Source organism: Schistocerca serialis, chromosome 4 (assembly GCF_023864345.2).
Source record: "Schistocerca serialis cubense isolate TAMUIC-IGC-003099 chromosome 4, iqSchSeri2.2, whole genome shotgun sequence".
NCBI classification, from domain to species: Eukaryota; Metazoa; Arthropoda; class Insecta; order Orthoptera; family Acrididae; genus Schistocerca; species Schistocerca serialis.
This window is the reverse complement of record NC_064641.1, coordinates 535,881,687-535,902,192: the sequence shown is the minus strand read 5'-3', so window position 1 is coordinate 535,902,192 and position 20,506 is coordinate 535,881,687. Positions and strand designations below refer to the sequence as shown.

General features: G+C 39.0%; 1 protein-coding gene across 1 annotated transcript in view; it reads left to right on the top strand.

Moving 5' to 3' along the window:
- Positions 1-20,506, top strand: part of LOC126475249 (chitobiosyldiphosphodolichol beta-mannosyltransferase) — an 89,357-nt gene that overhangs the window by 48,652 nt on the left and 20,199 nt on the right. Inside the window, exons 3-4 of the mRNA XM_050102951.1 lie at positions 5,652-5,911; positions 12,106-12,279. Coding sequence (XP_049958908.1) covers positions 5,652-5,911; positions 12,106-12,279 — 434 coding nt within the window. The remainder of the gene's footprint in view (positions 1-5,651; positions 5,912-12,105; positions 12,280-20,506) is intronic.

Here is a 20,506-nt window from a genome sequence, read left to right as displayed (position 1 = left end):
GTAAGGTTCCCAATGAGCTGCAGCCTCGACAGAAGGTGCTAGGTTAAATCCGACAACAGTGCCACACACAGTGATTCCCCCACTCTCGAGCCTGCCCATCCGCAATTCGCTCAGTGTTGACTTGGCAGCTGTCAGAGATGGAAGTGTTGATCGCCACTTCTGCCAAGCGCGAGGTCCGAGCAGTAATCCAGTTTCTCCACGCAAGGAAGTTACCGCCTATGGAGATTCATCAGCAACTGACTGAGGTTTATGGTGAAGAGTGCATGTCCATTCAGCACGTCTGCAAATGATGCAGGGCTTTTGCTGAGGCTCGCAGGGAAGTTCACGATGAAGAACGGAGTGGAAGACCGCCAGTTTCGTATGCGATTGTCCAGAAGATCAACACTGAGCTGCTCAAAGATCAGAGGGTCCCTGTCTGTGAACTTTTTGAATGCATTCCTGAAGCTTCCCATGGCACAATTGAAAGAACTTTAACAGACACGCTGGATTATCGCAATGTGTGTGCTCGCTGGATCCCCCAGAAGCTGACTGACGGGCACTAGGAGCAACACCTCAACTGTGCTCAGAAGTTTCAACAACAATGCGTGGGGGAGGGAAACAAGGAGAAGTTGTTGGACCCCATCGTCACAGGAGATGAAACGTGGGTGTTTCATTACACTCCCGAAACAATACAACAATCTTGTCAGTGGCGTCACTCCTGTTCACCGCCACCAAAGAAATCCAAACAAACGCAGTTGGCAGGAAAGGTTATGGCTACTGTGTTTTGGGATTGGAAGGGGGCACTCCTCATCGATTTCATGCAACCTGGGACGACAATAACCTCTGACAGATATTGTGAAACATTGACCAAACTCCAGCGAGCAATCCAGAATCGCTGGAGAGGACGACTGAAGGAGGGAGTAATGCTTCTTCATGACAATGCTTGACCACACGTCACTCATTGAACACAGGAGCTTTTGAAGAAATTTGGGTGGACCGTTATGCCCCATCCCCCGTACAGCCCGGACTTAGCCCCCAGCAATTATTACCTCTTCCCCAAGCTAAAGGAACACTTAGTGGCAAACGCTTCAAGAGCGATGATGAAGTTCAAGCAGAGGTCACACACTTCCTCAGTGGGTTGTTGGCAGGAGACTTCTTTGACTTAGGAATACAAAAGCTGGAGCACCATCTTCAAAAGTGTGTCGAAAAAAATGGAGACTATGTTGAAAAGTAGACAAAAATGTAAGCTTTTCAATGGTGTATAAATTAATAACAATAAACAGTGTTTTCTATTTGTAAAAAATATGCGAACCTTACTTTTGGTACAACCCTCATATATTGAAACTCCAAAAACAACTTAGTTCAGCCACATTTGTGCTTAGAATCATTGCAGATCTTGGGAGTGACAAATCAGTAAGCCAACATATTTTGCGTATTTTCATTCAATAATGTCGTATGGAATAATGTTCTGGGGTAACTCATCTTTAAGAAAGAAAGTCTTCATTGCGCAAAAATGTGCTGTGAGAATAATATGTGGTGCTCACCCATGATCATCTTGTAGAGATCTGTTTAAGGAGCTGGGCATCCACATATATTTATTTCCTTGTGAAGTTTGTTGTAAATAATCCACTACAGTTCAGGAGAAACAATGAGGTACATAATTACAATACTAAAAGGAAGAATGACATTTATTACTCCATGTTAAGGTCGACTTTAGCACAAAAAGGGGTACCTAATGCTGCAACAAAAATTTTTGATCATTTACCCAGAGATATAAAATGTCTGATGGACGACAAAATAAAATTTGATAACATACAGATAAAGTGTCTTGTTGACAACTCCTGTTCTTTAGAAGAATTTCTATCATTGTAATGTGTAAAAGGTGGTAGGCAGGAACTACTAACTCACATCTGTATATCTTTTTTTTCTCTTGTAATCGTATGTACAAGTTAATGTGTGTTGTGAATGTTTAATGACTTGTTCCGCATCATTACGATCCATCATGCAAAATGATCCATGGAACATGTTACTAACTAACTAACCAACCAGTGCTCATATAGTGTGTTGCCAGCTGAACAACACGTAATTCAAGATGAAGTGGAGAAGTTGCTAAAGGATGACGAACCTTCAGAGAGTCCTTGGTTCTCTCCAGTGGTCCTTGTGGAAAATGGTGTTTTTGCATTGACTACTGATGGCTGAACAAAATCACAAATCACAACAAAAGATCTCTATTTGTGCCACACATTGATGGCACCCAAGAGTGGTTGAAAGAACTGAAGTATTTCTTGAGTATGGCTATGCAGAGATGGACTGCTGGAAAATCAAGGTTGACAGAGCTGACTGAGGAAAGATTGCCCCTGTAATGCATGATGGCCTCTGTGAGTTCTAAGTTATGTTGTTTGGACTGTCTGAATCCTTGACAGATTCATAATGTGAGAAGTTTTCTTGGAATATGCTTGTGCTATGGGCTACTGATAAAAGACCTGTATACCAAGGCATGTCCCTTACAAGAACTACAGGGAGATGGCCAATTTTCTTGGAACGGTGTTAAAAAAATATATTTGCTTGTTTTTAAGGAGGTGCTAGCATCTTCACCAGTCTTAGCATTGTATGATGAGAATGCTGAGACAGAACTTCTCTTTGATTGTTTTTTGATAGGTGCAGTTCTAGTACAAATTCAGGTAGGTGCTGAAAAGGTCGTAATTTGTGCTTGCAGGGTACTCTCCAAGTCTGAGATGAACAACTCTACAACTGAGAAAGTGTGCCTTGCATTTGTGTGGCCCATCAACATGTTGTGGCCATATTTCTTTTGTAAACCATTCCCTATTATGATGAACCACAATTCTCTGTGCTAGCAGACTAGCTGAAGGATCTATCAAGTTGACTGTTAAGAAGGGTTCTGTGACTTCAGGCATAAGTTGTCACAGTGGCGTACAAAGCAGCTGCATGTACAATGACGCCAGCTACCTTTCAGGGAACCCTTTTTGTGACATACAGTAACATGGACGAAATATTAGCCATTACTGCATTAAATGTCATTGCTGCTGAAGAGATGGAAGATCCAGCATTACTCAAAACTATAAAACCTTTGGAGGAAGAGTGGACCAAAGGGGAATTCCAATTAATAAACAGGATTAGAGGTATTATGATCTTATGGGGTGCAAATGGTTGCTAATCTTTCCATGTCATATACAGCCAGCTATCCTAAAGTATTTCCACAACAATCCAACATATGATAACCTGGTATTCATGACCAAGTCTCTGTGGATTTGTTGGACACTATGTGAGTCACTGTAAGGAATGCCAGTGACAGAAGCATGTGCTGCAATTACCTTCAGGGAATCTGACACCATTTCCATCAGCAGCAGCACCACCACCTTTCCACAAGATTGGAATGGATTTCTTTGGGAAGTCCTTAAAGTCAACAAAATCCTGAATCAACAGATATCAATCTGCACAGCCTACCTCACATGCTACCCTGGAACTAAAGTTGTGTCAACTGCTGAAGCTCTGGAAATTGCAAGGTTCCCTGTAACAGACATTATTTTGAAGCACAGAGTACCTCGTATGATGATCTGCGATTGTGGAAAAATTTTCCAGCTAAGACTAGTACCAGAGGCAACTTCACATCATGGTGACGATTGTGTGACATCCACGGATCAGTGGCCTCACGTAATGCTTTAATGAGATGTTGACAGATATGCTCTCAATAAATGCTGGTATCGAACTGAAAGATTGTGATACAATACTGCCTACTATGACATTTGCATATAACATACTGAAGCAAGACTCTACAGGCTTCTTACAATTCTTTCTGGTGAGAGGCTGAAACAACAGTGTATACAATGTTCCCATTTCAACTGATTCTCAGGATGACTACGTAAAAAACCTCATTACTAGGACTGAAGTAGCAAGACAGTTGCATTGCATATGTTCCCTGGATGCCCAGGAGGTGGACTAAAAACCTTTAATGCAAAGCACTGGCCAATGAGACACAGTCTGGTAGACTTGATATGGATTTTTATGTCTATGTGGAAAGCAGGACTATCACAAAAGTTACTAAAGTACTAGTTTGCGTAAGCAGGGTTTCTTTCTTGTGGCAAAATGCAAAAAATGGTTGGTGGAATCGACTATTAAAGTATTTGGCAAAAATCCATCCAGGAGACATGCCATGCCCCTGATACTTGAAGGGAGAGTGGTTATTAGTGAGCAAGAAACCAATTAAGGACTATTATTTGTCAGTAACTGTGTCACCTTTGAGGAATAGGCATACAAAGAGGCCACATATACAAACACAAGAGGCATGCTGAATCCCTTCTTATGCCATTCTTTTTATGATTTGATCTGGGAAGGATTTTTGCAAGTTTTGGGAAGTAGGCTCTTTTCTGAATCCGATACAGACATTCATATCATCTTTGATGTTGATTGGTGTCTTACTGATGGCCAACTCTATATTCCAGTACTTATTACTTCCACCAAATAACAGCATTCGAGGATGAATATTTCACTTTGTATCATATAGCACTTCGTATGGAAACTTTTTGACAGATTAAAACTATATTTGGATAGGATCCAAATATGGACCCCTTTATTTTATAGTCATTGTTCTTATTGAATACCCTGAGATGTACAGGCATGGTGTTTTTTTTGACAACAGCCTATTTTATGAGAAAATGTTTTTCTTTATTTTGGCCATCACAAGAATTATTTATTTATTCCAACAGCAAGAAAGAAGTGTGCATGTTATGACAAAGTTATACTGTGCTGGAATGCATCAACCACTTCCCTGACAGTGATTTTCAGAAGGCATTCTCCATGAAATGCAAATTTCTGTAACCCTCCAAATCTCCATGACACTCTGGTCAGATTGCATCTCCTCTTCACAGAGTTTACTTGCAAGATCATTCATGTCTTTCTAACTGCCTTTGCTGTAAAACTTGTCAAATGAACTATTGTATTATTACCGATGCCAACCCAGTTACTGTCATGATCAACTTAATCAAAGGGGGAGCTACTATGAGGTGAATGTGAAAAAACAATCTCTAAATACTTTTCCACCAGATCATCAGCTCTCCATAATCTGCAGCATCTTATATGCTGTGTTTTCCCCATTCATAACATTTATTTATGTCTCACCTTCTTTGTACTTTTCTTTTGTTACACAATTAGCTCCATCCTTCCTTTTCTTTGCCATGTGTCTCTTCATTTCATCAATGCTTGTAATCCCTATTGCATCTTCATTATGTCTAAATTACCAATTGCTGTCTCTGCCACTTCTAGACTTTCAAATCTTGTATCTTGCTTGCATTTAAATTGTGCTTTCTTTCTTGTATGGTTCGGTTTTTTTCTTTGCATGATGAAGGATTACATGGTAATTACTAAGTAATATTGTTTAATGTCATTTTTTTCATTGGTTTCATTCTGTACATTTAAGGTGATTTTCACATGAGCACAATCAGGGAAAAGCATAGTTCCTGCTTGTTGTTGTTTCTCACCTCGGTCACTCAAGCAGCGAAATAAAATGACTAAATGTTACTTCGAGATTAACTAAACACTCAACTGTAAATGACACCTATTTTTTGTTATGTTAGTTGTAAATGCTTTCGTTTGTATATTAATGTAGCGAGTACAGAATTGTGTAATTAAAGTAACAGATCTTATTCTTTTCTTAGGGCAACAACACACTATGATAGGCCTCCTCACTACTTTCGTCCCATCACGGATGTTGAAAAACACAATCTCTTTCAAAAGTTGGCTCAGATATATCCAGTCTTTGGCAGTAATGATGATTGTGTCAATGCTGTAACAGCATTTACGAAGATGACTGAAGACGGAAAAGTACTTCTCAGACATGATCGCCCTGCATTATTAGTCTCAAGCACCAGCTGGACAGAAGACGAAGACTTTTCTATATTGTTGTCTGCACTACAAGGTAAATAAATGTGCATATACCATGCAGTTATAGTGAAATGTTAATTGTATACGGGTAAAATGGAATTATGTGGAAATATTCAGGTTGTTTACAAATTTAAAATCTGCATCAAAATGAAATATACATTTTGTTTGTTATGTAATATAGTGAACATAACTGAAAGTCTTACATTTTCTCTTTTTGTCTTAGTGCATTATTTAATACTACTATGGCTGACTTTTGGATCTCACGCATCATGCACATATGGTGTTTTTTTGTTCACTTGTCTTCATTATTTCTGATCGTGTGCAAGGTATATGGAAAGCTTTCTGTGAATAGTATCTTTAAAGAGCAGCTAAGAGCTCATATTTAATTGGCAGAGAAAATATGTAAATGAATTACGCAGAGTTTGTGTACTATCAGTATTATTGTGAGTATTAGCTGTAATTGTGAAGACACTGTCACATAATGAATTTTCACTGCATAGCAGAGAGTCTACTGATTTGAAACTTCCTGAGATTAAAATTGTGTGCCAGACAGGGACTTGAATCTGGGTCCTTTGCCTTTTGCAGACAAGTGGTCTACCAACTTCGCTGTCTTACCCAAGCATGGCTCATCAACCACCCTCACAGCCTTACTTCCATCAGTATCTTGTCTCCTACTTTCCATACTGCACAGAACGTGAACGGGAGAACTTACATGAAGTTTGGGAGGTAGGAGACAAGGTAGTGATAGAAGCAAGCTAAAACGAGGTCTAAGGATGTTCTTGTTGAAAATAAATGCAATAACCCATATAAATCTTATTGAGGTGGCATAGATGTGTTCTTGAACAGCAGTCAGGGTTTGAGACTGCCATAGCCAATTATAATAGTGGGTAAAATCTTTGGGAGGAGAAGGAAACTGTAATTTTCTGCAGCCAGCGAGGACAACACTATGGCCCTCGTGTCAGACATCTGGTACAAGAAGACTTTTGAATGATGTTGCATGCAGACAGATTGATGTGAGTCCTGTAACTGAGACTGAGAGAAAGAAGATGACTCTTCTCATTTAGTGACTCTTGCCAGGTAAGGTCATTTAGAGGTTTATGACATGAACAGGTGTGCTACCACAACTATGTGGCCATGCTGGGATATACAAGGAAGGCATTCCTCTAAGACTCAAAATACTGTCACACCTACATGCCAGTTAACAAAATGTCTGGAACACATTTTCAGTGAATATGTGGGGAACTGAAAACATCACATTTGTAACTCCATGCACTTTGTACACTGCCTTAGTCAGTTGTGGCACTGGGCAGTGAACGTTGTGGTCAGTTTCAATGTGATTTCCCTCTTTCCTGCATTATGAGAGTCCCTATTTCCGAATACTTGGAATTAATCATGGAAAAGTTCGACAATTGTTTCACTGTCGCTGAATTCTTTAAGCGCTCTCATAAAAACTTATTTCCTGTTTGCTGGAAAACATAATGAACAAATTGGTCCTGTGGCACTGGGTTGTCTATTATCACCTTTTGAGGCTAACCAGTACGTGGGAGACTTTAAAAGCAAAGTCTCTAGAATCCACCAGGTTCAAGCCATTGTGTGACTACGTAGACTTTCCCAGCATATTAAGTGCTCATATTCTTGTCAAGTCTGCTGCCAGATCATACAGTTGTGCAGACACAATATTTTCACAGTCCATCTTGGTGCCACCTTCGGGTGAGAATGCTGTTTGATAATTGGATTTTCCCAGAACTGATTCGTACAAAATATGGTGGCCCTTTTTTATGCTGTGGAAGACCAGCAGCACACGTTGTAGTAACCATCGCTGCTGCCCCCTTACACATGGGAAAGTACAACATCTCAAAAGTGTAAGCTGACAGAAATATGAATCACTTTTGAGTACTACTGTCATTAAATTGTACCATCTGAGCCAGCTGCCATAGTTTTTTAATGTAGCTAAAACAATGCTCCAAACCTTATTTAAAGGGTAACCCTACACCTACAAATAGTGTTCTAAAGTAATGGGCACACAGATCGACAAATTGAGTGGCCATTGCAGTCAGAATCGACAATTTATTATTATTTAGCGTATGGCTAACACAGACATACCATGAAATTAAATTACATATACATATATACATATTGACACACAAGAAACTTAAGTTTGTCTTTACAACTGAACATCCAGTCCTTCAATCCAGCGCACTGCATCTGGAGTTGCTAGCAGGAAGTCCTCTTTGGCGCCATGAAAGGCTCGAATCCTGCATTCACTGGCAATGTGGTGAACAGTCTGGTATGGAGCCCCACAGTCACAGCCTGGATCAGACAGCTTCTTCCACTTAAAGAGAGCATCCCTGCATCGGCCATGGCCGGTACGGATTCTGTTGAGAGTAGTCCAGGTCTTGCGTGGTAGGTCGAATCTAATTGGAAGTTTAGCACCTGAGAAGATGTTATGCAGGTGCACATCTGTCACTCCTTCCCACCGACCTTTCCCTTCTTCAAGAGGTATGAAATCCTTAGCAACCATGTCAGCAGCATCGCACAGAGTTGGATGGCGTGATTTCAGTCTCTTGCGATTTAAAAGTGGCAGGTTGCTATGCACGGGTAGGTTAGAATTCCTGGAGATCTTGTGGAATTCTCTCATAAGGGCAGTACATCTGCGTAGATCAGGAGGCATTATACCGGTTAACAGTGGAAGCCAATAAACTGGAGTAGATCTGATTGCGCCAGATATTATGCGCATTGTCGTATTTAGCTGGTTATCAACAAGCCTTGTATGATGACTGTTCATCCAAACAGGTGCACAATACTCAGCACTTGAGTACACCAAGCCCAGAGCTGAAGATCTTCAGGTAGTTCCACATAGCTTATGGAGGATGTTGTTTCGAGTCCTCAACTTTTGAGCTAAGTTAAGAAGGTGTTGTTTGAAGCATAGTGTATGATCCAGGATGACACCAAGATATTTTGGGTTCCAATTATGATGAAGAATTCTGTCTCTGAAACCTACTTCCAGTTTTACGTTCGCCAACCGGTTATTTAGTTGGAAGCAACACACTTCTGTTTTACTCACACTGGGTTGGAGTCTCCAGATTCTGAAATAATTATCTAATGCAGACAGGTCATTGGCTAGAATCTTTTCTGTTGTCTTCATTTCCTGGTGTTTTATGGCTAGAGCCAGGTCATCGACATAGCAGTATTTTCTGGACGAAGTGTCAGGTAGATCAGATAGATAAAGGTTGAACAATAAGGGTGAGAGAACTGATCCTTGAGGCAATCCGTTGTTCAACTTCCTCTCCTTACTTATGTTGCTTCCAGTGATTACCTGGAACTTCCGATCACTTAGCATGCTGTTAATCAGTCGAGCCATTGTTCTGCAGGGTATTATGCGGAGAAATTTGTAGATAAGGCCTTCCCTCCACACAGTGTCGAAGGCGGCAGTTAGATCAACAAATGCCACAGACGTTTTCTGCTTCATTTGGTATCCTGACTCTATGAAGGATGTGAGAGAGAATACTTGGTCGCAGCAGCTACGCCCTGGTCTGAAGCCTACCAGATCAACTGGAACGTTCTCTAGCGCTACTTATTCTGTTATATATGAGCCTTTCAAAAAGCTTGTAGCAGCAGCTAAGTGGGGCAATGGGGCGATAGTTTTCTACCTTGTTGATGGGTTTGCCAGGTTTCAGAATAGATATTATCTTCGCCTTTTTAAACTCCAATGGAAGTTGACTAGTCAACAGGATGTCAGTGAAGAATTCTGCCAGCCATTTCCTAGCTTTTCCTCCCATATGGATCAGGAATTCTGGATGGATACCATCGAATCCAGATGCCTTAAGAGGTTTGAGGTCCTTCAGTCCAGGGTCAATGTCTGAAACTGTGAAGGGATGGGTATACTCAAAAGAGGGAGATGCCTTCTTTTTCAGGTCTCGAAGCTGTTGTCTGATATGAGAATCGACAATGACTCTGGATGAGGTAGGGAGTCATAAAAGAAAGAGAAGCCAAGAATTGCTTATCGCCTTACACTGGCCCAATCTCTGGAAAAAGAAACATCGCGCTCAAGTCAAGATACAAGGGTGGTTTGAAAAGTTGTCAGAATGGAATAGAAAAAAGTACTTCATCAGTGAAACTTTTTTTATTTTTCAATGTAGTCTCCTTGTAGATTAATGCACTTGGTCCAACGATGTTCCTGTGCCTTGATCCCATCTTGAAAATGAGTTTTCTCCAAGCCTGCATAATAGTTGTGAACTTTGGCTATCAATTCTCCATTTGAAGTGAATGTTCGTCCACCAAGAAAAATTTTCAGTTTTGGGAAGAGATGAAAGTCTGATGGAGTCATATCAGGTAAATAAGGTGGGTGTGGCAACAATTCATACTTTAGTACTTGTAATTTTGCCATGGCGACAGCACGTGTGCAGATGCGCATTGTCTTGATGGAAGATGGCTTCCTTCCTTGTTAAACCTGGCCTTTTTTCGCGTATCTTTTGTTGCAATTTGTCCTGGAGGTTAGCATAGTATTCTCCAGTAATTGTTTGCCCAGTGGGGAGATAATGTACAAAAAGAATCCCCTTCGCATCCCAGAACACTGATGCCATGACTTTTCCTGCTGAAGGAATTGTCTTTGCTTTCTTTGGTGGTGAAATCAGCATGTTCTCACTGCTTTGACTGTTGTTTTGTCTCTGGGGTATAGTAGGTTTCATCTATGGTCACAAACCAGTGTAAAATAATATTGTCCGTTTCTCCTAAAACGGGCCAAACAGTGTTCTGATATGTCCATTTTCAAGCGTTTTTGATTCAGTGTCAAGAGCCACGGCACCCATGTTGCAGATAAGTTCTTCATTTCTAATTCTCCAGTTAAAATGTGATATACCCTTTCAAAAGAAATCTGGCAAGTGTGAGCAATTTCACACACTTTCCATCAGCGGTCCTCCATGACCATTTTGTGCACTTTTGCAATGATTTCTGGATTAGTGACACATCTTGGCCAAACACTGCATGGATCATCATCTAAGCTCTCCTGACCAAATTTAAATTCATTTGTCCACTTGGCAACAGTTGAATATGAAGGAGCAGAGTCCCCCAGTGTGTTCTGGAAATCAGCATGAATGTCATTTGCTTTCATACCTTTCTTTACGAACCACTTAATCACTGCTCGAATCTCAATTTTTTCCATCTTTGCAAATCACTAAGGAAGAACAACAATAGAGCCACGTCACTGCCACAGCTCTCTTCCAAGGGCACTGACATGGCACGTGTTTACAGGCAACAGTCTAATGAATATCACATGAACAACTCGTTGCGCTTGCACTGACCTCTCGTGGTGATTCTGAGAACCTTTCAAACCACCCTTGTATTTTCTTCCCATCAACAAAGACCTTTTTTTGTAATGTTCAAGGGAGTATATGTCTCCAAAAACCTGGCTGTGTAGCTTCCATACAAATGTAGAAAGCCTTGCATGGTGCAGACAATTAGAACAGTCGGGAAGATGTGTAAGGAATATTAGCAACACAACTGACAAAAACAACCAAGCAAGTCAGATCTCAAATATAATCACGAAATGTATTTTGACAAGACCAATGCTGTGGTGCAGATGCTAAGATTTTGGGACAGTGTGATTAAAAAGCCTATTGACATGAAGATGTCAGAAGGCCCAATAAACTGGGATGGAGGATACAATGTGAACAAAGCTTGAGGTTTGGCACTCAGTTTATTAAAATCTTGCTGTAAACCTCATCCACCACAGATGGGAAATGCTGAAGGAATGTTTGTTTCACAGAACTGGTTGGAGTCCAGGTAGCAAGTGCACATTACGGCACAGCTTGTAGCGCCTGTAGATGACTAGATTGGTCTTGGTCTCTGAAATATTGCGCATAAAATGAAATAAAAAATGCGGCTGAACACCAGATAGCATGCCATTAATTAATCACATCAAGAAAAATTGGGAGATGACGTGAAAGAAAATGTTGAAATATGAAAAACCCTATCTTCTGATTCAATCTTTACTCTCAAAATATGCCAGTCAGTAAAGAAATCTTTTGTGCCGATTGAGAATCTACTTTTTCTTTACTGTGCAAGTGGAAAAGGTGTATTGGGATTTGTTGTTTGTTTTAGTAGATCATAAACAAATTAATTGTGATTCCATAGTTATGGCTTTCACATATAAGTAATAAATTATTTAAAATAATGGCTTTCATATGTGAATAATAAAATACTTAAAATAAGAGTTAATTTTATTTGCAGAATACGAAGATGCACGAAATCTGGAGACAGCATCTTATCCTTACTTAGTGTGTGCAGTCACAGGAAAAGGGCCACTTAAAGATTACTATAAAACAATAATTGCTGACAAACAGTGGAAGAATGTAAAAATTATCACACCATGGCTGCAGCCTGAAGACTATCCTACACTGCTTGGTATGTATAATAAAAAATATACAAATAACACATTTTTGGACTAAGAAATACTTAACGTGCAATTGGTATATTGTATCTTGTTATGTGTAATTTTTTCTCATGGATCAAGTAGCTGTGTCTCAATAGATATAGTAGCAGTGACTGAATGAATATAAAACTGCTAATTGCAACAGATGTCGTGTACACCATGGTGCAGAAAAACACAAAAATTTGAAATAATTAGAAAAGATGAAAGAACTTTGCAAAACTTTATTTGAGGTTCATAATATGTTGTACGGGACTGCTTATTTCTTTTTACACATTCGGTGTAATTGCTATAGGTTTTTATGGTGTAATGTCTTGATCAGAACTAGGTTTCTTGGAAATGTGTGTGGAGTCTTGGAGCCAGAAATACTGCCAGTAAATTGACATAACTCTCAGACCTCACAGGAACAGCAGTGTCTCATCCTAAAAAAATGTAACTGCCCATCAGTCCAGGACATGGCACTGCACACCATGTGTAATGGGTGCTGGTGAGGCTGAGCAGGTATTCCTTGAGCCCAGTACATTTTTGCTTATTCACATAACCACTTAAGTGAAAATGCGCTTCATCAGACATCCAAAGATTTTGAATGGAGTTTGTATCAGATGACAGCAAATTTATTTGTTTTCACCTGATAATAGTCAGTCAAAATACTGGGTCTTCAAGGTGTTTTGTGTTTTTGCCTAACAATGTTGAATATTATCACTCACCAAGGTGGACTGGTTTATCTGATTTTAGTGGCAACTAACTTAATCACACGACTAGGTACAGCCATGTTCCAATTCAAAGTAATGTATCTTGTTATCTCATAGTGCGAGTGTGAAAAGTGATTGTGGACATTTTTCTGAAGCCACACTAACTTGCTGTTAATGTAATTAATTTTACTGACAGTGTGAACAGAGAAGGCAGTGGAATGTGCTAGCAAACGTTAAGTAAGTCTGTGGTGTGCACATTATAGAAGGGGGGGGGCACAATGTTGAGCAGAGGAAGATGCAAGTATCCGCCCCAAAGCAGAATAAATAAAAAGCCTACAGTAAATATTTTATGATAATATAGACAAGTCGGTTATTAGACAGCAATTTCTTCAATATTAGGAAAAATACAAGGAAATACTATCTTTGCAACAACTTCAGAGCTTTAATCACATAGAACTGGACTTCCAGGCTAACAAAGAAATTCTGAGAAAAACTGTTCCATTTTCAGTGGGGGTTTGACTCTAATAGGTGGCTGAATTGACAAGTCATTATGTGTGGAAAAGAGAACATATATGTGGCAGTGCAACAAAAACAAGTGAGATGGAAAGAAAATAAGAGTACTGTTTATTATTTCAAAAGTAATTGCCTTAACTGTTATACATTTATTCCACTGTGAGACAAGAGAGTCAGTGCCTTCGTGGAAAAATGTTCGCTGTTGCCTACTGAACAGTGATTGTCCACAAGTGTGCACCTCTTTGTCTGAAGCAATTCAAAGGCCATGAATGTCTTTCTTGAGGACTGAAAATTACGAAAATTATATGAGGAGAGATCAGGACTGTATGGAGGATGTGTAAGGGCTTCCCAGTGAGACATGTGCAGCTCACTTGAAATTCCCACATGTTGCCAAAGTTGTTTGTTATGCTGCATTCGTTTTACTAGGAAGCCTTTCATATTCTCCATAGAGTCCCAATTTTCCCCCACATGATTTCAATATTTTTCGAGTCCTGAAGAAAGATATTAGTGACAGTCTATTTACTTTGTACAAAGAGGTGCACAACAGAGTACAATCTCTTTTCCTTAGGCAGTCGCAAACTTTTTCCATGAAGGCAGTGGGATAAATGCATTAACACTTATGGTGATTAGTTTTGAAATAATAAACAGTTTACGTAGCTTTTTTCCCCATCTCTTTCGTTTTCACTTGGCTGCCCTTTATACTAGCAAAAAGAGCATACTACATTAGGTATATTATGAAAAATGAAACTTCAGAATTACAGTGGCAAGGAGTTTATTTAGGTGAATCATGGACTTGTACTCATTACACTGCGAATAAATGTTACTGAGTGACAGTATGTGAAGAGTATTCTCAAACATCAGTGACACACAATGTAGCGATTGCAGAGTTTTGTTTCGTATTCAGTTCACCTCTGCGACAATAACAGGAGAACTTTGGACTATCATATATAAATGAACAGAAAAAATTAAAAATACATAGTGACAAGGAAAGCAGAACCTGTACTATTAATTGAGGATTACCGGCCTTCTCCTGTTTATTGCTCTGACAAATTCTTGCAAGAATTGGTTAGGAATCTTGCAAAGTAAGCTCCATAACCGTAATACATTAAGTCCCTCACTTTGTGATTCCAAAAATTAATGGCTTATGAGAGGACATGATAAAGAGTGCATTCATGTGATGTTTTCACTAATTTTTGTGCAGCCTTTCCACTGTAGTAAAATTTCAGGTGGTTACCAGCAATTGAACACTGGCCCTCTGTGTTACTAGCCAAAAACAGTAACCACAAGACTAAGTGGTCAGTTTGCTTTTGCTGCTGTGATGTTGGGACATTAGAAGACTTTGTAAATTGTGTATCACACAAAAAATGCGTGGTGAGAGAGACTGTGACGGATGAAGACACTGAAAATATAATGAAATCAGTCGACATAGATCTGAACAAGAATTCGGCATTGTCATTTGTGGCTGAAACAGCAGATAATGACTCGATAGACACAGTTGTGTAACACAACAATATCGCTGGAGAATGTAATTTTACAGATACTGACAGTGAAACATTGTGAGGAGACAAGATGAGATATACTGTACACTGTGTCAGTGTTCTTGTTACTAATAGTCACTTCAGTCAGTGCCACTTGCAGACATGTTTCTTGTGACATTGCTCCATTTGTAAGAGTACCAGAGGGTATGCTGTAAAGGTGTGTCCTGATGCCTCTTTCCTAATGCACATTCGCAGTGAAAATACATGCACAAAAATTAGCGAAAGCATCACATGAATGCATGCTTTATCGTGTCCTCTCATTGCTTCATTGCAAGAGCAGTCTGCTATGCATCCTCTTCTTCGCTCGGGAGTTTGTGCTGCATTTATTGAGATGAAAAGATGACCAAAAAAGAGAACCCAAAGACACTTGGGGGGAAGAAGTGTCTAAATAACTGAGGTACGGAAAATACAAAGCAACGACGACACTTTGTTCGCAAATTTCAGTTCACAATGAGATTTTAGATTTTCTGCTTGAGAAACTACAGTGGTAAGGCTGGCAATAAAATGTCTTTTGCTTGTAACCAGCAACTTATATACTAATTATTTTGCAATTAAAAACAAAGCACTTCAGTGATTATTTATGAAACTGAGAAATACTCAACGAAGGTTCTTAGTTGTTAAGTGAAAGTTAATTCCCTTTCGATACATGATTTGTATTTTATTATGTAACAAAGCTCTTAACACAACTTTAATAATAAAAGATTACTTTAGGTAAACATTCTAAGTTTTACATTTTTTGCACCGTAAGTCTCCATTTTAATTTCTTGTAGTTTGTTGATGAAGTGTGCATACCTCACCTTTTCTTTTTTACAGATGTCAGGTTCCAATTGTTGTGTTATTAAGCTGCCATAGCATGAATATTTGTCCGCAGTCTTCACAAACACTTTTCACAAATTTGTAGGCTGCTGCTTCTCTGCTTTTCTACTTTGAAAAGTATCTAATTCTGTACAATAATATGATTGACACGTTTTTCCTAATATCTGACACTCACACGTCACATCTCAAATTTTTATTCAAATAATACTCAGAAGTGGTATTCCACATGACTTCATTGTCTGTAATCCCCTATAAATTTCAACAGGCATTTAAATCATCTTAAAGCATAACTTCAATATACTACACAGTGAAACATACATGGAACCCAATTACCTGTCATCTGCTAAACAGCGCAAGAGATTACCACCTAACCCAGCAAGCATTGTGCAGTTACGCATGGCTTCCATTACGAGGAAGTTCTGCATGCGTAGTTGTGCTGGTGGAAATCTTAAGTGCATGTGCAAAACAGCAGAAAAAAAGGCACCTTTACTGCCTCCCCTCCCTGCTTCTAGGGCATAAACATGACAGTGCTGCCACCCTGGCCAGGTAACCAATTCACTTTATTCAGTAATAACGAAGACTACCATGAGTGTGTGTGTAAGTGTGAAAAACAAAAAAGAACAACATAAGTGTTATTCATTAGCGAAAGACAAGTGTTCCTTGTGGTAATTTCCCCGCAATTCGTCTTTGAACCATCACCCACATTCCGATAAAGGCATGTAAGCCATTTGATAATGAGTAAATAATTTCGAAACCCGCAACAGTGCTTTTCTTAATACAGTAAACCAACTAAAAGTGACTGGATGCTGCTTTACACTGCCAGCATTCTACATCATACACAGCCACATAGTGTCATTACACATATATGGTTGCATTCAATTGCATAATTTTATGCAACTCAAGATGGACAATACTTGCCATGTAACGAGCCAATGTCTCGTGTTGTTTTTGCGGCACAGACTAAAGTGCAACCAGGAGTTGTTGAACATATCAAAAGTGATAACAAGCATTTGTTAGTCAGTGTTATTGGTTCAGTGGAAGGACAGTGCATCTTTATATGTACCAACCTACACAGCTGATGGAGTGGATCTTTTCAACAGGGAGAAGGCAGGAGTTACTACTAATGAAAATACTAGGTCTCAAATCTTGGAGTATTTAATGTATTCATGCCCCCATCATTTTGTAAACTTTATTATAGAAAAGAGAAATCCGTTTTTTGAAAAGTCAATTGAAATCTTCTCATGATCACTACTGTGGATCTATGATGACTGTTTTCTTACATTATGTCTCTTCAAGTCTCTTATAAAGAAGTCACTAGGTGATTCTCTGCAGACAACACATTGTATTTACAAAGTAAATACCATTGTTAATGAAGTGTAGCTGAAAGTCTCCTTGTGCTTAAAAACAAATTATTCCATAAGCAATTAATTCCTTCCAAAAGATGTAGATTTGGAATAAAATTGTGAAAACCATTACATTGTACAACAAGGTTTTTTGCAAATTTGTTCTAGTATGATGTGAAAGCTCAAAGTCAAAACTAACCGAAATACTGTCTAATGACAAAGGGGAGAGGGAGAATGGTGTACGCACCATCTCATTGTCACTTTCTAAGTTACGATCTTCAATTTTAAAGGAGGACAAAAGCAATTGAGCCCCACTTCAAAACACACAACACAAAAGAAAACTTTAAGCTGCTGAATGTGATAAATGGAAAGTTACGAAGGTAATCCAATGTGTCAAAGCTTTAATTTCTTTCCGTTCATTTCTTTGTGATGTTTTTATATATTACATCACATCATTATTCAGATGACCATATCTGGGCAGATTCCTACTTTTTCTAAGTTGTTGAATGATAATGAAATCTTAGCTAAGGAACCGCATAAAGCAATTAATAATTTTTGTATGTGGTGGTATTTTTGTGCAGAGCTGGATGTTTGGACATGTTCTCTATTACATACAATTGATTCCCTATTTGTGTCAAAACTGAAGAGGTGTAATCATCAAATAGCAACATAAATAAATATTTTTAACTTCACCAGTGCTGTTCCAATGTCCAGATTAAAAAAAAAAAAAAAAAAAAAAAAAAAAATTAAGGGATTTTTTGCGCATGAAGCTGTGGTATGAGTTCCTCAGTACTGCAGTGAGTGAAGAGTCAAGAATGCTTACTCAGCAGGAACTTGATGTCGTCAATGGCCGTGGCTGTACCTGCTGGTAAACTTTTGAGCGAGGTAGTGAGTCCCACTCTGCCTACCTAGCTATGTCACAAGATGCTTCTACAGGTTGTTTCAAAACCTTGTACCAGCCATTCTGCGGCACTGCTTTAAATCAGTGGCGATACAATATGCAGATACATCCATGCAGTATTTATTTTTAGATGGATAAGTTAACTGTGCACAGAATATAAAAGCTGATTGTTTTCTTCTGAAATACAATGTTATCAAGTAAATTATATTAACATAGGAATGGAAGTCATAAGTTGGGAGTCATTTATCTACTACAAATATAGAACAAAATGAATGTTAATCTAATAACTGCTCTTAAACTGATGTGTGTATTCCAATGTCATTTTCAGTGCAGTGTAGTGCAATTATTCTACACAATTCAAGTCCTATTCTTACATTGTGTTCCCATCAAGAGGTAGAAGCTTTCTTTGATGGGCTGCATTGAAAGGCAACAGTTATTATTATATGAGATGTGTTCAAAATGTAATGAAGAAAGAATTAGTAATTTCTCATGTTGCATTTAGTCCATCTTGCATGACATGTTTGGCATTGTGTTGATAAATATATCAGAAAATTATGTGTAGAATGTTATCCATATCAACTATCTAGTCTGTTGTCAGCTGTCAAAAAGGTTACATGTGTTTTGGTAGCACCGTTGATTATAGAAATGGATCAGAAAATTTGTATTAAATTTTGCTGTAACAGGGTGTATACGACTTGGGACACCGGGAGATCCGGAATTTTTTTCATCCGGGAGAAAACTGGGAAAAACCTGGGAATTTTTCATTGTTTTAGTTTTCTTATAAATTTTTGTAATTTTGACTGGTAAGAACCGATACTCCAATAAAGGATATTTACTGTATTCTGCTACTGCAGAATAATACTTCAATAATAAAATATAAACGGGAGAAAAAACGAAAATAACTTAAATTGCAAAGGAAATGTGCCATATACAGCAACGACACACAGTGCTCATGCAAGCGTCTGCCAACAGCAAAATGTGTCAGAGGTTTTAGGAAGATTATGGAGTGCTTCATAACAACAAATTGCCTCTGATGAGCGTGAAGTCACAACCGTTTACATTAACCCTTAACTACTATCGACCGTCTCTCAGACTGCTACTAATTTTTGTGTCTAGATATTTCTCACATTCCTGTAAAGCCAAATGGACTCTGCCGTGTACCTTCCTATTGGCTGTCAAGCTACATGTGCCAGCATTCTTGCGTTGTTGCTGCTTGTTGTTTCGTAATTACTAGCCTTGAGAGGTCTCGCAGACGTACCATAGTGTTTGCGTGCCGCGTTTTTGTTGCATGCTACTGTTTCTCCATGGCGGGGAAAGCTGGGCCTTCTATGCAATAATTGTTATGTGAGACAGATGTGGATCAAGATCACCCTGTTGAATCTTCGGATTAAGACTTTGATGACAGTGATAATGACCCTGATTTTGAGATATTTCGTGATCATGACGCTAATTCAGAGCAGGAAACCAAAAGTGACGAAGATGTGACAGCTGATGACTATGGAGCTTACTTATTCGGTAAGAATAGATGTTTTCGATGGAGAAAAAAGCAGCCACCAGCTAACATAAGAACAAAGTAACACAACATCGTCTTGCAGCTTCCTGGACTGCGACACATGGCGAAAAGTCTTGGAGAAAACCCTGCTGTTTTGGAGGTATGGAAACTGTTCTTTACATCAGACATTCTAGACGAAATCATTCGATGGACAAATCTGAAAATATCTAAGCTTAGAGCACAGTATGCTAACGATTGCTTATCCTATTTACAAGATGTTGATGTCATTGAATTGAAGGATCTAATTTGTCTATTAGTGTTTTCAGCCATTTTCAGTCGGGGAACCTGTCTGTTTACAGCTTGTTTGCAGCCGATGGAACAGGCAGATATGTTTACAGATGCACTGTTAGCAAAGAAAGATTTCTGTTTTTATTGTCTGCATTACGATTTGACAATCCAGATGATCAGGTGGAAAGAAAGAAAATAGACAAAGCAGCAGCAATTTCACAAATATTTTTGCGTTTCATCGAAAACAGTCAACTTTGCTACTCTGTAGGTGCAACAGTGTGTCGATGAAATGCTTGTTCCTTTTTGTGGAAGGTGTGGGTTTAGAATGTACATGCCAAACAAACCGGCAAAGTATGGCCTGAAAGTTCAGTGTTTGACTGACGCTTGTCAAATTACTTGTACAATGCATACATATATTCTGGAAAAGGCAGCGACGGTCACACCCTTCATAGCCATGAGAAAGGTCACAGTGTTCCCACACAGGCTGTTCTTCGATTGGTGAAACCCATTGAAAACACAAGGAGAAATGTTACAGGTGACAACCTGTACTCAGCAGTAGAACTAGTCAATGAACTTTCAAAAAAAAAATCTCACATACATTGGTACGCTGAGAAAGAAC